Source organism: Centropristis striata, chromosome 7 (assembly GCF_030273125.1).
Source record: "Centropristis striata isolate RG_2023a ecotype Rhode Island chromosome 7, C.striata_1.0, whole genome shotgun sequence".
Taxonomy (NCBI): domain Eukaryota; kingdom Metazoa; phylum Chordata; class Actinopteri; order Perciformes; family Serranidae; genus Centropristis; species Centropristis striata.
The window spans coordinates 37,158,291-37,179,242 of NC_081523.1; the positions used below are offsets into that span (position 1 = coordinate 37,158,291).

Below are 20,952 nucleotides of genomic sequence, written 5' to 3' on the forward strand. Positions count from 1 at the left end.
ACGTAATGAAGATGGATCTGACAAAGTAAATAAAGGCAAAATGACATGAAAAAAAAGTGACCTCTTTTAATCTCCCACCCAACAAATACCCCATTACAAAAATAAAACTAATAAAAAAATAAACTAAAACTAAAGTATTTAAAAAAATAAAAAATAAACTAAAACTAGCAAACTCACTCTAAAAACTCATTAAAACTAAGTGAATTTGAAAACAAAAATTCACAACGAAATTAAAACTAAAACTATTATAACATTGCAAGGGAATTCACTGTTCCAATGAGGGACCTCACAAAGGTAGAAGTACAAGAATTTGTGTGTGTGTGTGTGTGCGTGAAAGTAGAATGATTTGTGCCAACAGGTGATCACTCTCTGTTTGTGTATTTGTGTGTTGTGAATGCACAACAATCTTAAACCAAGGAATGAGTGAAGTCAGTAATAAAATATCTGATCATATGATATTTGCAAGACTATTTCAATGCAAAACAAGTGGAATTGTTGAAATTTGTTCCCTCTGTTTCAAGAGTTTTTTTTTGTTTGTTTTTTCACTTATTCAGTCTTCATTCTTTTATGTTTTAGCGATAACACAGCTGAACTGTTTGGTGGATAAATGTGATTAAACCCTTTGTTTGGTTTGCACACAGAGAATATGTAAGTCTTAAGGATTTAGTTATTAAGTTCCCTCCAGGATATTTGTAGTAAAATATTCTGGCATTAAAACTTCATCTCCTCTCTGCGGGTAAGAGTTTTATGCTGAAAAAAGTGCTAAAGAATGACAGTAAAGTGTTTATCCTTCATGTCAGCTCTCTTGGAGCAGTTTACATGAATTTACCTTAAATATCACAATACGGGTCACTACATTATATAGGGACAGTCAAACTTCCTGGTCACGTAAACCCGACCAATTAAATATTAAAATCAAATTCAGTCCTGGTGCCCATTTTTCCATTTCGTATTTTTGATCTGAGCCTAATATTGAAATATGAAAAAAACAAGCATAATTTTCGTTTTTTGTGTTATAATAAAAAACAAATAATAAAATAGCCAGTCAATTTTTCATTATTTGATTTTTGATTGCCAATTGAAAATGGAAAGAACGAATGATACACGGATTCATTAAGCCTTTACAAACTCTTCCATCTGAAACATGGCAAGTGAATATTTTGATCGAAGTTAGATAAGCATGACATAAATGAAATAATTTTAAATGAATACTGTGGTACTATAAATAATTTTCTACTGGGAATATATTGAGACAAGCTTGATATGTTTTCAAGCCTGTCACTTTTTTTTTTTTTACAGCGAGTCTGTTTCTGAGTGTACTTACATGTATTTGTGTCTATCGATGGTTTGTCCCACTGGGCTTCTGTAGCTCCTGTTACCTAACCAACCTTTTCCAGAACCCCAGCGGAGTGAGATGTGTATCTGCTCCCCTCACCCTTTTACAGACATTATGCTACGCAGCAAGGCACATCACTGCACATTAGAGAGCTAGAGCTAACAGGCTGCTTATGCACACTACAGGCTGCAATGTTTAACAGGCTCTTTTAAATCTGATAATAGTAATAATAAATCTGTTAACAATCTGTTAACATGCATCTTATGCGACCGGATTACATTTTGGTGGAGTGACAGCATATAAAATGTGTACATTGAAGTGAGGTGAAGATCGACAGAGGATGTCAATGATGACTTAAGCCGCATTAACAAATAAGCAGGAACAGCATACAAGCAAAACAGGCAACAAGAGATGTAATCCAGCCAAATTGCATTAAGACACAGAGGGGCAGATTCACAAACGGATTGCCCGGCTTTTGCAGCAGCTGGTTGTGCGGAAAATGGAAACTGGTTCAGAATCCTCCATGGACATCATGGCAGAGATTGACGGAGGAAGCTTAAAAGAGAAAAGGAGAAGGTGACCGAGCAAGAGGCCGTCAGAGAACAGCAAACGTCGTGCTGGCCTTCTGCAGTTGGACTAGTGTACGATGGCGTATTAGGGCCAAGTATGTAAAATAAATAAATACAGAACCGGGGGAGGGGGGTAATATTTCTAGAAAAAAGGTCGCAAATTGATAAGATTAAAGTGGCAAATCTGCAAGAAAAAAGATGAGGATTTACGAGATTAAAAGTGGCAAATTTGCAAGAAAAAGTTGCAGATTTGTGAGAAAAAAGTGGCAAAAATAGTGTTTTGGCTTTGTCAAGAAACCTCAACACACCACAGACACCACCACATTAACTAACATTGCAGGAAAAGCATACAAACAAAACAGGCAACGAGAAATGTAATCCAGCCAAATTGCATTAAGACACAGAGGGGCAGATTCACAAACGGATTGCCCGGCTTTTGCAGCCGCTGGTCGTGCGAAAAATGGAACCTGGTTAGGAAAGCCTTGTAGAACCTGATAATGTAATCAATTCCCGATGATGTAATAAAGTGCATTTCCCAATAATGTAATACACTTTTTACCAATAATGTAATAAAGTATAACATTAATGGGAGGTTATTACATTATCAGGTTAGACTTCATTTCGCAAGTCCTGATAATGTAATAATTCCCCAATATTGTAATAATTTAACAGCAGACCACCCACTACTTGGGTTCAAGTGGTGATACTGTGTATCAACTCTAGCTCAAGAGCTCTAGCGCCACCAACAGGTCAAAGTTGAATGTTTATTAACTTTTGACCCGTTCATCCGTTTTTCACAAACGAGGTACCCATGACAACACACGAATGATTCAACAGCTTCTTGAAATCTAAAGGTGCTTGGTGTTATATTTTATTACATTATTGGTAAAAAGTGAATGACATTATTGGGAAATGCACTTTATTACATTATCGGGAAGTTATTACATTATTAGGTTTTATTACATTTTCAGTGGACTCAAGTGCAGATTTTATTACATTATCGGGGTTATTACATTATTGGGAATTTATTACATTATCAGGTTCTACAAACCTCCATGGACATCATGGCAGAGATTGACGGAGGAAGAGAAAAGGAGAAAGCGACCGAGCAAGAGGCCGTCAGAGAACAACATTTCGTGGAGTGGTTTTTTTAGTCTTAGAAATAAATGGCTGCAGACAGACATCGAGCTGGCCTTCTGCAGTTGGACTAGTGTACGACGGCGTATTAGGGCCAAGTATGGAAAATAAATAAATAAAAAGTCACAAATTGATAAGATTAAAGTGGCAAATTTGCAAGAAAAAGTTGCAGATTTATGAGAAAAAAGTGGCAAAAATAGTGTTTTGGCTTTGTCAAGAAACCTCAACACACCACAGACACCACCACATTAACTAACATTGCAGGAAAAGCATACAAACAAAACAGGCAACAAGAAATGTAATCCAGCCAAATTGCATTAAGACACAGAGGGGCAGATTCACAAACGGATTGCCCGTCTTTTGCAGCTGCTACACAGGCACAAACAAGAGGAAAAAAAGAAACCCATACTTGAAACACCTGACAAAGGGTGAAATGCCCCCCTAACTGTGCTGCTGAGCAAATCGCATCTTTGTGCCCCTGTGAAATTTGTACATATTTAGACTTGGAGCAAAATCGGTCCCTTTTTTATGAAAATGAGTCTGAATGCAAAATGATGCAAGCTAGTAACTAAGAGCATTTATAAGGGATGTCTGCTCCTACTCATTTATTTTGGGATGCTATGGCAGGATGCAGTGTATGTCATGAGAAATAAATTAATAATGCTTCCTCACATGTCATCTTTGAAATACATGAAAAAATTGCCCAGCCTGACTCTCGTGGTATCTGCAGCATGTGAGTCTGTGAGTGTATTTGTATAACTGAAGCGTTACTATACACTGCAAAAAAGGTGTGTCTAAAAACAAGATAAAAACACTAAATCTGAGGGAAATGATCTTGCTGCAAGGACAGATAATTTAATTTGACAGGATTTCTTAAATTAAGATTGTTAAATCTAGAAATAAGCATGTTGAACGCTTACAATAAGAAATTAACTCTTAAAACAAGATAAATTAAAGCTGAAAGCAGCGATGAACTGGCCCGAGCAGAGTGACCTGACAATTATTTGTTCCTTACCGAGATAAAAAACTTTACATTTAGAAGTGTTAGATGATGTATCTTGTTTTAAGAGTTAAATTCTTATTTTATGTGTTCACCATGCTTATTTCTAGATTTAATAATCTTAATTTAGGAAATCTTGTCAAGTGAAATTATCTGAATGCAGTACACTGCAAAAAATGTTTTGTCTAAAAACAAGATAAAAACCCTTAATCTGAGGGAAATGATCTTGCTGCATGGACATAATTTCACTTGACAAGATTTCTGAAATTAAGATTATTAAATCTAGAAATAAGCATGTTGTATGTTTAAAATAAGAAATTAGCTCTTATCTTGTTTTTAGACACTTTTTTTTGCAGTGTACCACATTCACAGTTGCAATCAGATGCAAAAAAAGAGAAAGTTACTTCCAGCTGCAAAACTTTATGGACATGTTTATGCTGTGATATCATTTGTGAAATTGGATCTTAAGACAAAGAAGACAGTGATTGCATGTCATGGTGCTATCAGCTGCTGCTATTCTTTTGTTGTGAAATACCCCCAGAGTGCATGTTACTGCCAGGTGGAAGGGTAGAGAATTAAATGAGAGTTACATACATTTCACAGTTTGAAAGTAGTGCCTTGCATTTAGATCACAACACAGATAGTGTTTCTTATCAGATGGGCCAGGTAGCTGAGAGGACGTTATTATAAAACTGTATCGGTCCTTTAGGAAACTGGAATATTTGAAACTGGTCTCAGAGGAATCCGTGAAATAGCCACGGATTTCGCTAAAATGCAGGTTAATGACAGTCATATCCCGTGGCTATTCCATGGATATTTGTTCCTATTGGTTTGTTCCAAGTCACGTGACTTTCAAGGTCCCGGCGGTCAGAACAAAAAACATGGCGGACAGTTGTCATTTTTTGTGAAAAAAATCAATATTTTGACTTAGTTTCTGCATAAAAATGGATTTTGATCACATTTCTAGCGAGAAATATATGTTTTATTTTCTAAATATTCACTCAATGAATGTACATAATCACTTTGTATGTTGGAAAACGGGATATGACTGTCATTAACTTGCATTGTAGCGAAATCGGAAATTTGAGTGATTCCGTGGCTATTTCACAGATTCCTGTGAGACCATGTTGAATATGTCATCTGCTCTCCATTGCAGTTGGATCTCTAGGCTACACACCAGTGTTGTGTAATGGTGACATATTGGCAGTTTTCACTTGAGGTTGTATGTTGTCTGTCCAGCCTATAAAGCATCTCTATATCTTAGACATGATGCTGCCAGATTTTAAAGTCAATGTTTAGCCAGATGAAAGCTGAGCCAGGTGCTGCAGGCAATTTAGGTGATTGCTCAAACTTTCCAGCACACCTGCAGGGGATCCTTGGGGCGCTCCTTGAGCTAGACAGGCTCTCATCATGCACATTGGCTTGCTCGGGAAGTTCTGCCAGGGGAGATGGAGTTGGCATTCTGATCAGCTTGCACACACTCACACATGCATGGTAGTTTCTGCCTTATTGTTTCCCTTCTCTGCATCACCTCTTCTGGGAGAGCCTTTCAACTGAAACCACACATCTGCCTCTGTTTTCAACTTTTATCTTCTGGGGAGAGCGAGTTCTTGTGAAAAGCAAGAGTGGTTTTCTCCAATAGAGGCGTAGAGGTCTCCGAGCTCTGCCTCGCTGGCAAAGAACACCTCTGTCAAAACGAGGAGCTGCTGTGTTCACAGCATGCTAGTCTCATGTTTTAGCTCTTCTCGAAAATAGACTATGTGAAGTCACACAGCTTGTGTGATGAGGATGTGTGAACCTTCACTCTGCAATGAGAGAAGGGTGGTGTGACAAACAGAGGCTGTGAAGGTTGAGGCGCTAGCGTCTACTTTAGTTTAGCTTTCTAACTGGAATACGCTCATGTCATCGAAGTGCTCGTCATCATCTTTTTGGCACTGAGCTAACCTTTCAAATGGGAGTTGATCATTAACTGTGAGCAGCATGAGGACTTTATACAGGAGTGTTGTGGGTGAGGACTGCACTCTGTGATCTGGGACTTAGTCTCACTTGCAAATGACCAAACATGATGTTCCAGCGAACACACTGGAGATGTATTCTTCAAACACTCAGGCCCAGTCACTGGCAGACAAACTCACACATTCACGCTGTACTTTTGCATGAACACACACAGGCAAAAGCAGCTATGTGAACATCAACTCACTCTCTCTCCCTGCAGTCTGGCAAAATGCCACCTGTGTTCGAGGTTGGTTCCTGCAAGTTGTTACTGGAGTAGAAACTTGACGTCTCCGATAGAGTTTTGGAGACGCTCCGGGAGGACGACCCGTTGGAGGTGAGGTCCAGGGAGGAGCTGTGTGGTCTGGCCCCGGGCACCGCTCCACTTGGCCGTGGACCTGCCACTGCCTTGAACTTGGGCTGCTCCATGTCGTCCCCAACCTGGAGGACAGTGGACACGGTGGTTTCCATCCGGCTGGCCTTGTAAACGCTTGTCTGGGTCTGAAGGTAGCGAGTGGACTTGAGTTCAAGGCCTTCGTAAGAGCCTCGAGGGACGCAGGGGCAGAAGCGGAAGGCTTGTTTAAAACCAGCACGGAACCTGTGGAAGATATGCAATGAGTTATTATTTAATTTGGTTTATTTGCACATTTAAAAACAGTGTAAATATACCTGGCCGGCTCACCCACCACACTGTAAATCCAACTTGTTGTTTCAACTTAAATATTTGTTGCGAAAGAATTGTATGTCAACACAACAAAGACAATGAATCTTGCTATTTGACTTAATATTTTAAGTTAAAGTTACTTTTTGCACAAGTCTTTGTTGTATTGAAAAGGAAAAATTAGTTATGATAACAAACAAGCAACATTGATTTGCACAGTGGCGATGGCCTGTCCGGAGCTGGAGCGGATTAACCAGAGCAATGTGTCTGTAAATACTGTAGAACAGTTTATAGCACCGGCAGTCCACACGCCCAGCTACATTCTGTTTTTAACCCTCTGGAGTCCATGTATTTATTGAAAATACACATGTTTTATTTACAGTAATGACTTATATGTTATATATATGATTTGTAGACAAGCCGGTTGAAAGTGCAATCATAGGAGCTTTCACAGTGTGCCATTTATGTTTCTAGACCATTTTTAAAATGTGAACTTTCTTTCTACAATGAAAACTATTACTATTTTTAATTTACATGCAAATAGACTGTTTTGTAGTTTTATTATTTATTATTTTTTCTGCTGTTTTTGTGTGTATAAATGGTTAAAAAATGGTACATTTCCATAGACACCTTTTGTCTTTTGTTTGTATTTTGGGTTCCTGGCAGCTTTATACTTTGTTAATTAAAATAAAATGAAAAATCTGACTGATAGCCAAGTTTGTGTGGAGAAAAGGGAGCCATGCATGTTATGTAAGGACAGACTGAAAGATGCTAAACAGATACAGAAATTAATGCATAGGAAGTTGACAAATTTGAACCAAAATCTCCTGGACTTCAGAGGGTTAAATGCCAATGTCATTAATTGCAAAACACAAATAACAAAATACTAAAAAGCAGTTAAATACGTATTTTAAATACATTAACTCAAAATACTTGCCATCTCTGCTTGTTATTATCAACCAAATTGTCCAACGTCCCAACAACAATCCAACAACAACAATAAGATCCATCATATGTTGTGCACATCCTCCAGATAGAATAGATGCAATAAAACATTCATGGGGGTGCACTTAAACATTGAATTACTTTCAAAGAGCATAGAAGAAAGCCCATTATCATAACTCCTGATTTGCTGCAGTGTACACCAAAGAGAATACTACATGGAGCGCTACAACCACAGCACCATCTGTTAATGGCATATCAGGGATGAAGATCATGGATGAGGTCAGGTGCAGGACCAGTGGCGGTTCTAGACCAGTTTTACTGTGGGGGCCAAGGAGGGGCCAGTGTTTAATCAGAGGGGCACATTAGCACATGAAAAAATGGCAAAGATGATATTTAAGCATTCAAAACCTTTGAATGTCTTGAAAAAGACACAAAATGACCAAAAAAGACACAAAATGGGAAAACAGAATAACGAAAAAAAACCCACAGAAGACACAAAAATGACAAAAAAAGACACAAAATATCTAAAACAGACACATAAATGACACCAATGACAAAAAAGACACAAAATGACAAAAAAGACACAAAATAACTAAAAAAGTCAACAGACACAAAATGACCAAAAAAAGACACAAATGACCAAAAAAAGACACAAAATGACTTACAAAGACATGTAAAGACAAGAAAAGGAATCAAAAATGGACAAAATAGCCCTATGACTCCATAGAGTTAAACTATTATACAATGCACACATTCTGGATTCCTTTTGTGTGCAATGAGATATTGTTTGAACAAAAAAAAGGTTAGAATTGTTCATTGTTCATTGTTATAAATTGATCATTTTATTATTAATTTGACACAGGGGCCACAGCAGGGGCCAAAGGCTTCTTCACAGGGGCAGGGGCCCCTGTAGGCCCCTGTGTAGAACCGCCACTGTGCAGGACATACTGCTGCAGTTAGTTAGCCAAACATTTCATCTGTTGGTACCACTCAAGGTGGCCAGACTAAGTAAAAATGTTTGAAAATGACCATGTATGTTGATGATATTTTGGCATGATAGACATTCCTGACTGGCAGCTGAGCCACAGTAAGCAGCTCATGAAGTGAACCACCCCTGAAGTAAACTGCATTTCATGATACTGCTGCATATCCTGGTTTAGGCTTGTGGTCAGAACATTTTTCAATGTTTTATAATGTGTTTAGTATCTTTTTTAAGGCTTTGTTGGCTTTCATTTAATCCCAATTGTGAATCTTTCTGACAAATATTGAGGTAACTTTAGCTCTTCAAACAGTCAAAATGTTTTTTTCTTGTAGCACTGTGACATCGAGGAACATCATGGACACACAACTCAGAAACTGACTCACAGGACTCTAAGGATACACAATAGAGGTGTGACGATAGCTCACAAGACGAGACACGATATTGGGTTCATGAGAACGAGACGAGATGAGATTTTAAGAAAACTACAATGACACAATATATGTCTGGACCAACAGACTTTTATTTAATCGAGTCGCACATGCATTTTGAAATGTTTTATTATAACTCTTTACATGCATGATGTAAGCATGAGCTTTGAATAAACTTCTTCTTCCACAAATTGAAACTACAACTTAAATTTATAAAAGATAAAATAAAAAATAAATAAAAAAATATTTCTCTCTTTTTTTTCAAGTGCAAACAATGTGAGCCGTGTTTCCTTTAGGGGGAAAAGTGGCCACCGGGAAAGTCTCAGGCCACGCCCTCTCTAATGTCCACTCACTCGACGTCTCTATTACTAAAAGGCCCCCAGAGGGATTTAGAGACTCCGGAGGTGACGTATGGTTTTCGATCGTTGCGTTATTGCTTAGCAACAGTTTGGACCGTGATCACATAAGCGATGGATTAAACACGGGAGAAGCAACTGTGGCAGTCGTCGCTAACTGTGCACAACATCAGCAGCTGATCATAAACAAAGCAGCATGGCTAATTATGCACAGCGTCTCCGCTGATCATAAACATAGCGATCTTGAATTAAGTGTCTGGTGCTTGTTGTAAACAGAAAGAGATCGCTAAGTGAACACCTCCTGCAGCAGCAGCACATACACACTGTACTGCTACAGAGCTAACTGTTAGCCATGCGCCTCAACCAGGATGTGCACCAGCGTATAAAGTACAGTTGACTTTATGATGGTGGTTCACTTCATGAGCTGGTTAATGTGACTCAGCTGCCACTCAGGAATCTCTATCATCTTGGACATTTTCAAACATTTTTACTAAGTTTTACCACTTTGAGTGGTAGCAGAATCTGGTCTGGCCCATGGACTAAGTGCATTGTTGTGTAGCTAGATGATCAGTTTACATCCAAGAGAAATACAAATCCACAAAAGTCATCCTAAACAAAATTAGTATTTACATCTTCAGCAGACAATAACTTTCCCACTTCAGAATATCAAAAGCAGCCGATATGGAAATCTTCCTAATCTGATATGACTGTTTACAAAATGCTCGAGCTTGATGTGAAACCAGACCAACAGTCATCTGTTACACCATACTTCCATAAGTACACCTAAACGCAGTACACTATCCGCACTTACTAAGTACGCAGATTTCAGCAGGTGAGTGTTGTTCCAAATCTAATACTCCGTGGTGCACTTACCGGAAATTGAGACTGCAACAGCCGCCGCGGCTCTTCACCTGCCAAAAACATCCCGCTTTGAACGGCGAAAAAAATACCCTTTGTGTTGTTTAATCGTTGCTTTACTTCTACAATCCTGCAATATGGCTCCATTAATGCAGCAAATTTTGGCCGCCATTAAAAAAATTTGACGACTCTGCCTGGCTCCGCCTCTTCCACTATGTAGACAAGATGGCGGCCGTTGAGGGCGTAAAGTGTACATCGTTGCACACTCAGCATTTTGACCGTTATGAGGGCAACATCTGGGTCCTTTAGGTACACTTCTTTTCGCCGCGATCGGAATCGGAACACCCTGCGTACTCAAACTAAGTATAGTAAGTACGGGAAGTATGGGTATCAGAACACAGCTCAGGACTGAATGCACTGTTTGCACTTGTCTGTTTGCACTTTTCTGTTATTACTGGGGTAGGGACTCGATTAAAAAAATGTATCTAATTAATTAGAAGCTTTGTAATTAATTAATCGAAATTAATCGCATTTTAATCGCATATAAATATTTGACCTGAGAACAGTGAGAAGTCATTTTTTTCACATGGATTTGAACCTTGAACCTTGATCTGGAAATAAGACTTATATAGTGTTCAGTAAAAGTGTGGATACATAGAGGCGTAATGTAAAAAATAATAGAAATGCAAAATGAAAAGACTGTGTAACCTTAAGCATTCCTATGTTGATTGGTACTTCATGTTTCATGTGACTTCTATAGATCACCTTTTTAAATATTCATTTTACAAGCACTTGATGTGTAGCATGATAAAACCAAAAGACGATATGACAGAAATAAGAATTGTGCGGTGCAGAAAAGGAAATCCCAAGGGGCTGGCAACTGAATGAAAAAACTTGACCTCTGTACACACAGACACATACAGACAGATACAAACATTGCACACACAGGGAAATGTGGAGAAGGGGGGAAAAGGGAGAATGTCAATCAAAAAGAGCAGGAGAGAGATGAGAAGAGATCGCTTAAAAATGAGAGGAGAGGGCTATCAGCGGTCATTTGAATTTAAATAGGCTGAGCTGTTAGAGATAAAAGCCGGTCCCTATCCAGAACAGTGTGATGACTAAACCTCAGCTCATTGCAAACAACTCACATATTTTAGAAGTTTGAGGAGGACTTTTTTAGGAAATGAAAAACAACTGAGTCTGAAATCGTATTTCTCCAACAGCACAATTACAATAAACAGGTAACAACTGGAGACGATTGATTCAAAACAACAGGCACGGTCGACTATCTGCCTCGCTTTTAAAACCATAATTACGCCACAGTTTGCATGTGAGTTATTGATGTTCACAGTGGGAGTCAGCCAGTTATGGAGCTGGATTTAAAAGTGTTGAAGTTTATTCTAAATTCAGTTCATGTGTGGAATTCTTTGAGGTGAAGAGAGTTTCTTTTCCAGAGAAGTGACAAAGTGAGCTTAAGCAGCCTCTCCACTGAGTTGTCAACTGCTTGTCACCACGGCAGCAGAGGAGATTTCTATGTGATGAGTCTACCCGAGTGTGTGTGTGTGTGTGTGTTCTTGTTCTTCCTACATAGTGAGGACCGGAACACGTTTCTAACCGACAGAGTGAGGACATTTTTGCAAAGTGAGGACATTTCGGCCGGTCCTCACTTCTTTAAAGGCTTTTTTGAGATTTCAGACTTTGTTTTAAGGGTTAAAGGTTACATGATAATGATAATTTACTGAAACTGTATTGTGTGGTTACAAAACTAACTATAATTATAGTGAAAATGTCCTTGGTTTTCATCTTTTTCAACTTTTTACATACATACATACATACATAATGAAGATGGATAGGACAAAGGAAATAAAGGCAAAATTTACTGTGACCTCTTTTAATCTCCCACCCAACAAATACTCCATTACAAACAAATTAAACTAATAAAAACTAAACTAAAAAAAACTCATTAAAACTAACTGAATTTGAAAACAAAAATTCACACCCCAATTAAAAACTAATGAAAAATTCAAAACTATTATAACCTTGCTAGGGAATTCACTATTCCAATGAGGGCCCTCACAAAGATAGAAGGACAAGAATGTGTGTGTGTGTGTGTGTGGTGTGTCATTGACTGCAGTTCTAAAGGACAATATGATATCAACTAGAAAAAAGTGTTTTTCCCCTCAAGAGTTGCCATTTTTTATTTTTTTTCTTCTTTTAAAAAAAATGACATGCAGCCGTTCTTTATCTTGTCAAAGGACAGACAGTTATTGTCCAGGCTTACAAATGAGGATATTATCTTTTCATCATCTTTTAAATGTACATGAGGATAGCATCAGCAATAAGGGGTCTATATTGGTATTATAATGAATAAATGAAATGATGAATAATGTAAGGAAACACTGCACCAAGGGAGGAAATTAATTAGTAATAATACTTTAGAAGTTATACAAGTACTGCAAGTACTCCAGTATTCAATAAAATAACAATAGAATTGTCAGCCACATTCATAAATGCATGTGTTTCTCCATTCTGTCTGAAGCTTCTGTCAGTTAAACCATTGAATTGTTCCTCAGATATCACATTCACAACAATGGGACAGATGTGAGGTCACAGTAACCTTAACCTTTTACCTTTGACCACCTCACTCAAAACAGTTCATACTTAAGTTTAAACAGATGGACAAATAAAAAAATTCAAAAATCTACCAGAGTTTCCTGAGATATCAGGTTCATGGTAATGGGAGAGACGGGAGGTCACAATAGGTAGATAGATCCATTATTTATCCTGAGGGAAATTCAAGGACCTTGATATGGTTGGTTTCACCACCAAGACTTTCCCTGAGATAGGAAAGGCATGGATGGATGGATGGCTGGATGGATGGACGGACGGACGGACGGACGGACGGATGGACGGAGGGATGGATGGATGGATGGATGGATGGAGGGATGGAGGGATGGAGGAATGAATGGTTGAATGGATGGATGGATGGATGGATGGATGGATGGATGGATGGATGGATGGATGATGGATGGACGGACGGACGGACGGACGGACGGATGGATGGATGGATGGATGGATGGAGGGATGGATGGATGGAGGGATGAATGGTTGAATGGATGGATGGATGGATGGATGGAGGGATGGATGGATGGAGGGATGAATGGTTGAATGGATGGATGGATGGACGGACGGAGGGATGGATGGATGGATGGATGGATGGATGGATGGAGGGATGGATGGATGGAGGGATGAATGGTTGAATGGATGGATGGATGGAGGAATGAATGGATGGATGGATGGATGGATGGATGGAGGGATGGATGGATGGAGGGATGAATGGTTGAATGGATGGATGGATGGATGGATGGACGGACGGATGGACGGAGGGAGGGATGGATGGATAGTTGGACTAAACGACTCCTGCCATGGCTTTCACAGAGACATACTAAAAAGTTGTGATTATAATATAACCAATGGCTGGCTGGCCAATAGAGGGTGCTCAGGAGCCTCCTCACATCTTAGACCTTTGTTGAATAAGAAAAAAAAAACATTAAAATATATATATTCGTTCTAAATGCGCAAGGTAAATGTTATGCACTTTGTGATTTAAATGTCGTCTGCAATAAACTGTAGCTTGTAAATGTTCTAGGCTGTCTAAGGTCACTGAAGGGTAGAAGAGAGTCAAAGAGCTCAGGCCTGAGTAGCCTGACATCAAAAAATCAACAACAATCAGAGAGAGATGTTTTTCCTTTCGACTCTTTGTGAAAAACACTGAATAAGTTTATCTCAGCAGCAGCTGGGCAAGCACCACAGCACACTGGACCCAGGTGGACTTCAGAGGTTAGCTGCAGAGTTGAGATTAAAGCTAAATGTGCAGTGTTTGTCTTACAATGTTTTAATCGTAGGGTTTTATTGTGCAAAAAACTGGCCAGCACCGCTTAAAGTAGACCCTATATAATGTAATAGTTTTGTTTTATAGTGCCGTTATATTCATTTGTATTGTCCTTATTAAACCTCTGGAGTCTCCAAAAGCGCCGAATCATGACTTCTTCATTACGTCCAGACAAACAAACAGAGAAAACAAAGCAGCATGGAGCCCTACTGTAAATTTACCTCTAAGCCTAAATATTTGATAATTTATAACAAATGTGTGTGTGTGTGTGTGTGTGTGTGTGTGTGTGTGTGTTCTTGTACTTCCTACATAGTGAGGACCAGAAAACGTTTTTAACCAACAGAGTGAGGACATTTCTGCAAAGTGAGGACATTTTGGCCGGTCCTCACTTCTTTAAAGGCTTTTTTGAGATTTCAGACTTTATTTTAAGGGTTACATCAGGTTTATGTAAAGGTAACCATGTATTAGGGTTAGGGTTGGATATTTAGTGGTGAGGCTGAATGTTGGGTTAAGGGTTAACTTAAGGGGCTAGGGATCAATGTTATTATAGTTAACGAAAATTAATGAAATAACCAAAACTAGAATTGAAAAAACATTTTTGTTAACTGAAATAAAAATAAAAACGAGAGTTAAAAAAAAAAAAAAATGATAACTAACTGAAACTGTATTTAGTGGTTACAAAACTAACTAAAACTAACTAAAATTATAGTGAAAATGTCCTTTGTTTTCCTCTTTGTCAACTTTTTTCATACATAGTGAAGATGGATAAGACAAAGGAAATAAAGGCAAAATTTACTGTGACCTCTTTTAATCTCCCAACCAACAAAAAACTAAAACTAAAGCATTTCGAAATATAAAGACTAAACGGAAACTAGTAAACTCACTCCAAAAACTCTGAACTGAAAACAAAAATTCACACCGAAATTAAAACTAATGAAAAATCCAAAACTATTTTAACCTTGCAAGGGAATCCACTCTTCCAATGAGGGCCCCCACAAAGATAGAAGTACAAGAATGTGTGTGTGTGTGTGTGTGTGTGTAGGTGCTGACTGACCTGTCGTTGAGGCAGCAGTAGATGATGGGGTTGTACATGGTGGAGCTCATAGCCAGCCACATGATGGCCAGGTAAGCCTGCTGGATAAACTGCTCTTCAAACATCGCAGGGAAGAACTGGTGCAGCAGGAAGTAGACGTGGTAGGGGAGCCAGCAGATGGCAAACGTACACACCACTACAATCATCATTTTCACCACCTGTTTGACACATGACAGCACCATTTTGTTTTCATTTTGTCTGCTAACCCATGTTTTCTGCAGCCTTCACGCTGCAAGAGATGTTGCACGGTATGAAAATACAAGATATCTTACAATGAATCTGTTAGGGCTTTTCCTTCCTAACAAGCTCAACAAGTGGCAACAAATCAGTCAGTTTTGTAAAAGCTCAACAGCTATTAACTTTTTGTCTGTCAAATGTAATGTTGAAAGGCACATCTTCCTGAAAATTCATCAAAAATAATGTACATGGACAGATGTTAGAGATCTTTGAAGCTGCCTCATTAGAGTTGGAGGCGGACTGGCACAGGTAACGTGATCAAGGGATTTCTACTATCAATGAGGAAGACTGGGAAGTGTGTGCAAGTGTGTTTGCAGCATGTTTGTTTTAAAATGGATTCCCATCCACCACAGCGTCCAAGATACGTCATACACTTAAAGTATTTGTATTTGGCATTGGTGGAACATAACCAAGTAGAGCTTCCAAATGCAAAAATAAACAGGAGCAAGAGACAAAAAAACAGAGAGGGCAATTTATTGAAAACTGCATTTAAACTAAAACAGCACTGCAAAAAAGGTGTGTCTAAAAACAAGATAAAACACTACATCTGAGGGAAATGATCTTGCTGCATGGACAGATAATTTCACTTGACAAGATTTCTTAAATTAAGATTGTTAAATCTAGAAATAAGCATGATGAACGCTTAAAATAACAAATTAACTCTTAAAACAAGATAAATGATGTAACACTTCTAAATCTAAAGTTTTTTTTATCTTGGTAAGAGCCAAATTATTTGCAGTGCACTCTGCTCGGGCCAGTTCCTCACTTTATCTTGTTTTAAAAGTTGATTTCTTTTTTTAAGTGTACAACATGCTTATTTCTAGATTTAATAATCTTAATTTAAGAAATCTTGTCAAGTGAAATTATCAGCAAGATCATTTCCCTCAGATTTAGTGTTTTACCTTTTTTGCAGTGAGGCTGTTCAACAGCTGATCTCCAAAGTTTAAGACCATAGCCTTAAAAACCCCAAAACAGAACTAAAAGTGTCAAAAAAGGAGTTGGTAGTGAGAAGCCCCAAAATGTGTTTCGGCATGCAGGATGTGAGTGTTATTTGAGCGTTTCCAGGAGGCTGGTGGGAACGTTGCTCGATGTGGTGAAGATGGCTTCATGAAGGGCATCCACGGTCTGGAATTAACGTCTGTTTTTATAAACTTCCCTTGCCATCCATCCCCAAACGTTCTCAATAGGATTAGATCAGAGGAACACGCAGGATGGTCCAAAAGAGCAGCGTTGTTCTCCTGGAAGATGTCTTTGGTCAGGCCTGTATATGCCCTTCCTCCCATATACACTCACCAGCTACTACATTTGGTACACCTTCAGGGTTGGAGCCCTTTTACCTTCAGAAGTGCCTTAACCCTCTGGAGTCTCCAAAAGCGCCAGACTTCTTCGTGACATCCAGACTAGAAAACAAAGCAGCGTGGAGCCCTACTGTAAATTTACCTCTAAAGTTCTGGCTGTAAACTCCATGAGGCCAGTTTCAGTTTGATGATGATATACCAAGTAAAGCCACACCCATTTTTCGATAATCAGCAGGCATGCTGTCGATTTATAGTCATTTGCATATTACCTGCGTATTGATCTGTGGGAGGCAAGGTTATTATAGTTAACGAAAACTAACGAAATAACGAAAACTAGAATTGAAAAAACATTTTCGTTAACTGAAATAAAAATAAAAACTAGAGTTTTTCGATAACTAACTGAAACTGTATTTTGTGGTTACAAAACTAACTAAAACTAACTAAAATTATAGTGAAAATGTCCTTAGTTTTCGTTTTTGTCAACTTTTTTCATTCATAACTCAGTGTATTTATTTGAACATGCAACACATGGTAAATATGTTTACTGAGTCTGGGATGTCTACACTCGAACCAAAATTCAAAACACCCAGAACTGTAAGAGTTAATAACCTTATTGGGGCTGAGATGGATAAACCAAAGGAAATGAAGGAAACCTTTCTTATGGCCTCTTTGAATCACGCACCCAACAAATACCCCATTACAAAAAAACTAAAACTAACACTAAAACTAATAAAAACTAAACTAAAACTAAGCATTTTCAAAAAATAAAAACTAAACTAAAACTAGAAAACTCACTCTAAAAACTAACTAAAACTAACAGAATTTGAAAACAAAAATTCACAACAAAATTAAAACTAAAACTAATGAAAAATCCAAAACTATTATAACCTTGGTGGGAGGAGCCGGGGCGTGGCTGGTGGCTCGTGCATGTGCGCTCAATTCCACACTGATTGGGATGTATCACGGAAAGGTGCGCAGAACCTGGTGTCGGAACAGTTTGATACATGTGGAGGTGAGTTTGCTTATACGTACTTTCCTAGTTTTGGGAGTACGCCATCTTTCAGTATGAAAGCTACGCACTCTTTGATACACGAGGCCCCTGGTGACTGTGGAGGCCAGTGGAGTGCAGTGAACTCATTGTCATGTTCAATAAACCAGTTTGAGATGATTTGAGCTTTGTGAAATAGCGCGTTGGCCTGCTGGAAGTAGCTTTCAGAAGATAGTACACTGTTGTCATAAAGGGATAGACATGGTCAGTAACAATACTCAGGGAGGCTGTGGCTTTTAAATGATGCTCAGTTGGTACTAAGGGGCCAAAGTGTTCCAAGAAAATATCCCCCACACATTACACCACCACCAGCCTGAACCGTTGATACAAGGCAGGATGGATCCATGCTTTCATCTTGTTTACGCCAAATTCTGACCCTACCATCTGAATGTCACAGCAGAAACCAAGACTCATCAGACCCAGACACTTTTTCCTCAAATTTGGGTAAGCCTGTGTGAATTGTAGGCTTAGTCTGCTGTTCTTAGCTGACAGGAGTAGCACCTGGTGTGATCTTCTGCTGCTGTAGCCCATCTGCTTCAAGGGTGGACGTGTTGTGCGTTCAGAGATGCTCTTCTGTATACCTTGGTTGTAACAAGTGGTTATTTGAGTTACTGGAATACCTCAAACACTTCACTAGCCCCTGACAGACCTCTGACATTACACCTAAAATTCCCATGCATGGTTAAAATGGTTACACAGGCATCATGCACATGTTGCGTAGGCGCTGTGTGTCATCTAGGTGTTATGTCAGCATGTTAACATGGTCGTCTGCCACACAAAGACTTCACCTGTCATAACACAATTTACTCAGTCACGCGTAGAAGCTTGTACTGCACTATCAAGCAACATCTGACACTAAACCTAACACTTTAATTATAACAGTTCTAGTTACATGTTTGGCACTATGGCAACACGTGTGGTGCATGAGTGCAGGGTTGAGTGAAGTGAGTGATGCTGGCCGGTGCAAAGCACAATGACTTCACACCAGCCTCTACATGTAACTTGAAATTTTCTAAGACATTGCTTGTCATTGTCACCTAACTGTGTTAACTAGGTTATGTGGAGTGCCAGTTAGAGTGGCAGGTACCTGTTTGGGCAGAAATTAGCACCAGCAGGTTTAGCATGCTAGCTAGGGTTGCCAACCGTCCCTTGAAAAACGGAATCGTCCCGTATTTAGAAACAAAAGCACCCGTCCCGTATTGAGCTGAAGAGGAACGCACTTTGTTCCGTATTACTGTGAGAGTCAAAAAATAGTCAGTTAAATTACAAAGGAAAATGAAAAACAAGGGGCTTTATATGAAAACTTACGGTAAACTTGTTCCCAGGCCCCGTCCTGCTCTGTGATTAATGAGCTGACAGCATATTCACACACGAGTATAACGATGCATAGGTGACAGTGACACAGACGCCGATACTGCTTTACGGGGTGCTACACCTTCAAGCTGCAATGTGATCATTACTCCTCCGAGAAAAATACCAAGAGGAATGGGAAAAAGCAAACGCCTGGGTGGAAAAAGTGCGTGATAACATCTATAAAGCCACTGCACGGTGTGTCGGCGCTCTTTTTCCTTAGTCCATGGTCGACTGACTGATCTGAAACAACATGCTTCCAGTACTGCGGTCACGCCATCTGCACTTTAAATTCTGGTGCGCAATTACATTACACTTTACGGTAGCCCGTTTGTCAGCTGCATGACTCCAAAATAGCCATTCAATTGTCTTCATGCTGCTCCAATAAAATAAGTACATCAAATTGTTATCAGCAAATTCCAGTGCATTCTTGAAGACCAGGTCCCCATGTGTTCATGACATGAATTTCATGCCTTTTTACTGAACCAATTTGGAATTATGGAATGCCAAAATATTCAAAAATGGCCATTCAATTGCATACATGCTGCTTTTTAAAAGCCAATAAAAGGAGTAAATTAAATTGTTATCAGCAAACTCCACTACATCTTTGAAGAACAGAGCCTAATTATTATTTTGTGTTAAAGTGAATTGCTGAAAAAAAAAAAAAAATTCCATGTATTCATGTCAAACAAAAATATGCATCTAATACAATTCAGGTTTGAGTCAAATCGTTAAAAAATCATTTCACCCACAAAAAAGGGACTAAAAAATTTCACCACGCCAGGATGGGTGAAGGCAATCAGGTCGGCCGGCCCTGCCAATGAGGGGTCCCTTATTTATTTTTCAGGGAGTTGGCAACCCTAGTTGTACTGCACTATCAAGCTACATCTGACACTAAACCTAACACTTATAACAGTTCTAGTTACATGTGTGGCACTATGGAAACATGTGTGGTGCATGAGTGCAGGGTTGAGTGAAGTGAGTGATGCTGGCCGGTGCAAAGCACAATGACTTCACACCAGCCTCTACATGTAGTGTTACCTGTGCAGTGTCAGACACTGCTTGTCAGTGCAGTAGCTGCACACACCACACCTGCTCCTACACCTAACTGTGTTAACTAGGTTGTGGAGTGCCAGTTAGAGTGGCAGGTACCTGTTTGAGGTACTTGTGGGCAGAAATTAGCACCAGCATGTTTAGCATGCTAGCATACTTATGGTTTACTAATAAGCACTAAACAAATAAAACAGCAAAGGAAGGTGATGGGAATGTCCATAGTGTCACAGCTATTTAGTCAAAGAAATTAAGGATTTAACGTTATGATGGCGGGAAATGAAAAGTCAGAGGATCATTATAATATATATATATCAGTATAAGTCACCTGGAGGAAGACATTAATGTTTGCACAATATTTCGTGACAGCCCAAAACATTGCAGTCAAATGCTGACTTCATCATGTCATGGGGATAAATCCTCTGGGGACTATGCATTTCTATACAAAATATATTTGCAATCCATCCAAACTTGTTGAGATATTTCAGCCTGAACACTAGCTTGGCTGTAAATAGAGTATTAATAACAAGACATTATGTAAAGAAGCAATCAAAATTAGAGAAAACTAAAGTGAAGTAGAATTTAATACCATAAGTGGAATCAATGCTTTAAAAAAATCCATCAAACTAAATGTCGACTGACATGAAGGGACTTATTTAATCAGTGCAGAGACCCCTCAGTCCTGTTTTAGTGTTCTCGGGTCAAGCAAGTCTCTCCTTT

The 20,952-nt window shown here is 39.0% G+C and overlaps 1 protein-coding gene across 1 annotated transcript in view; it reads right to left on the reverse strand.

The window, feature by feature from the left end:
- Nucleotides 1–6,219: 6,219 nt before the first annotated feature.
- The window catches only part of tacr1a (tachykinin receptor 1a), an 82,701-nt gene continuing 67,968 nt past the window's right edge, over nt 6,220–20,952 (reverse strand). The window contains exons 4-5 of the mRNA XM_059336430.1: nt 15,211–15,407; nt 6,220–6,632 (exon numbers count right to left, since the gene is read on the reverse strand). Of these exons, the coding sequence (XP_059192413.1) occupies nt 6,239–6,632; nt 15,211–15,407 (591 nt within the window). The 3' untranslated portion in view covers nt 6,220–6,238. The remainder of the gene's footprint in view (nt 6,633–15,210; nt 15,408–20,952) is intronic.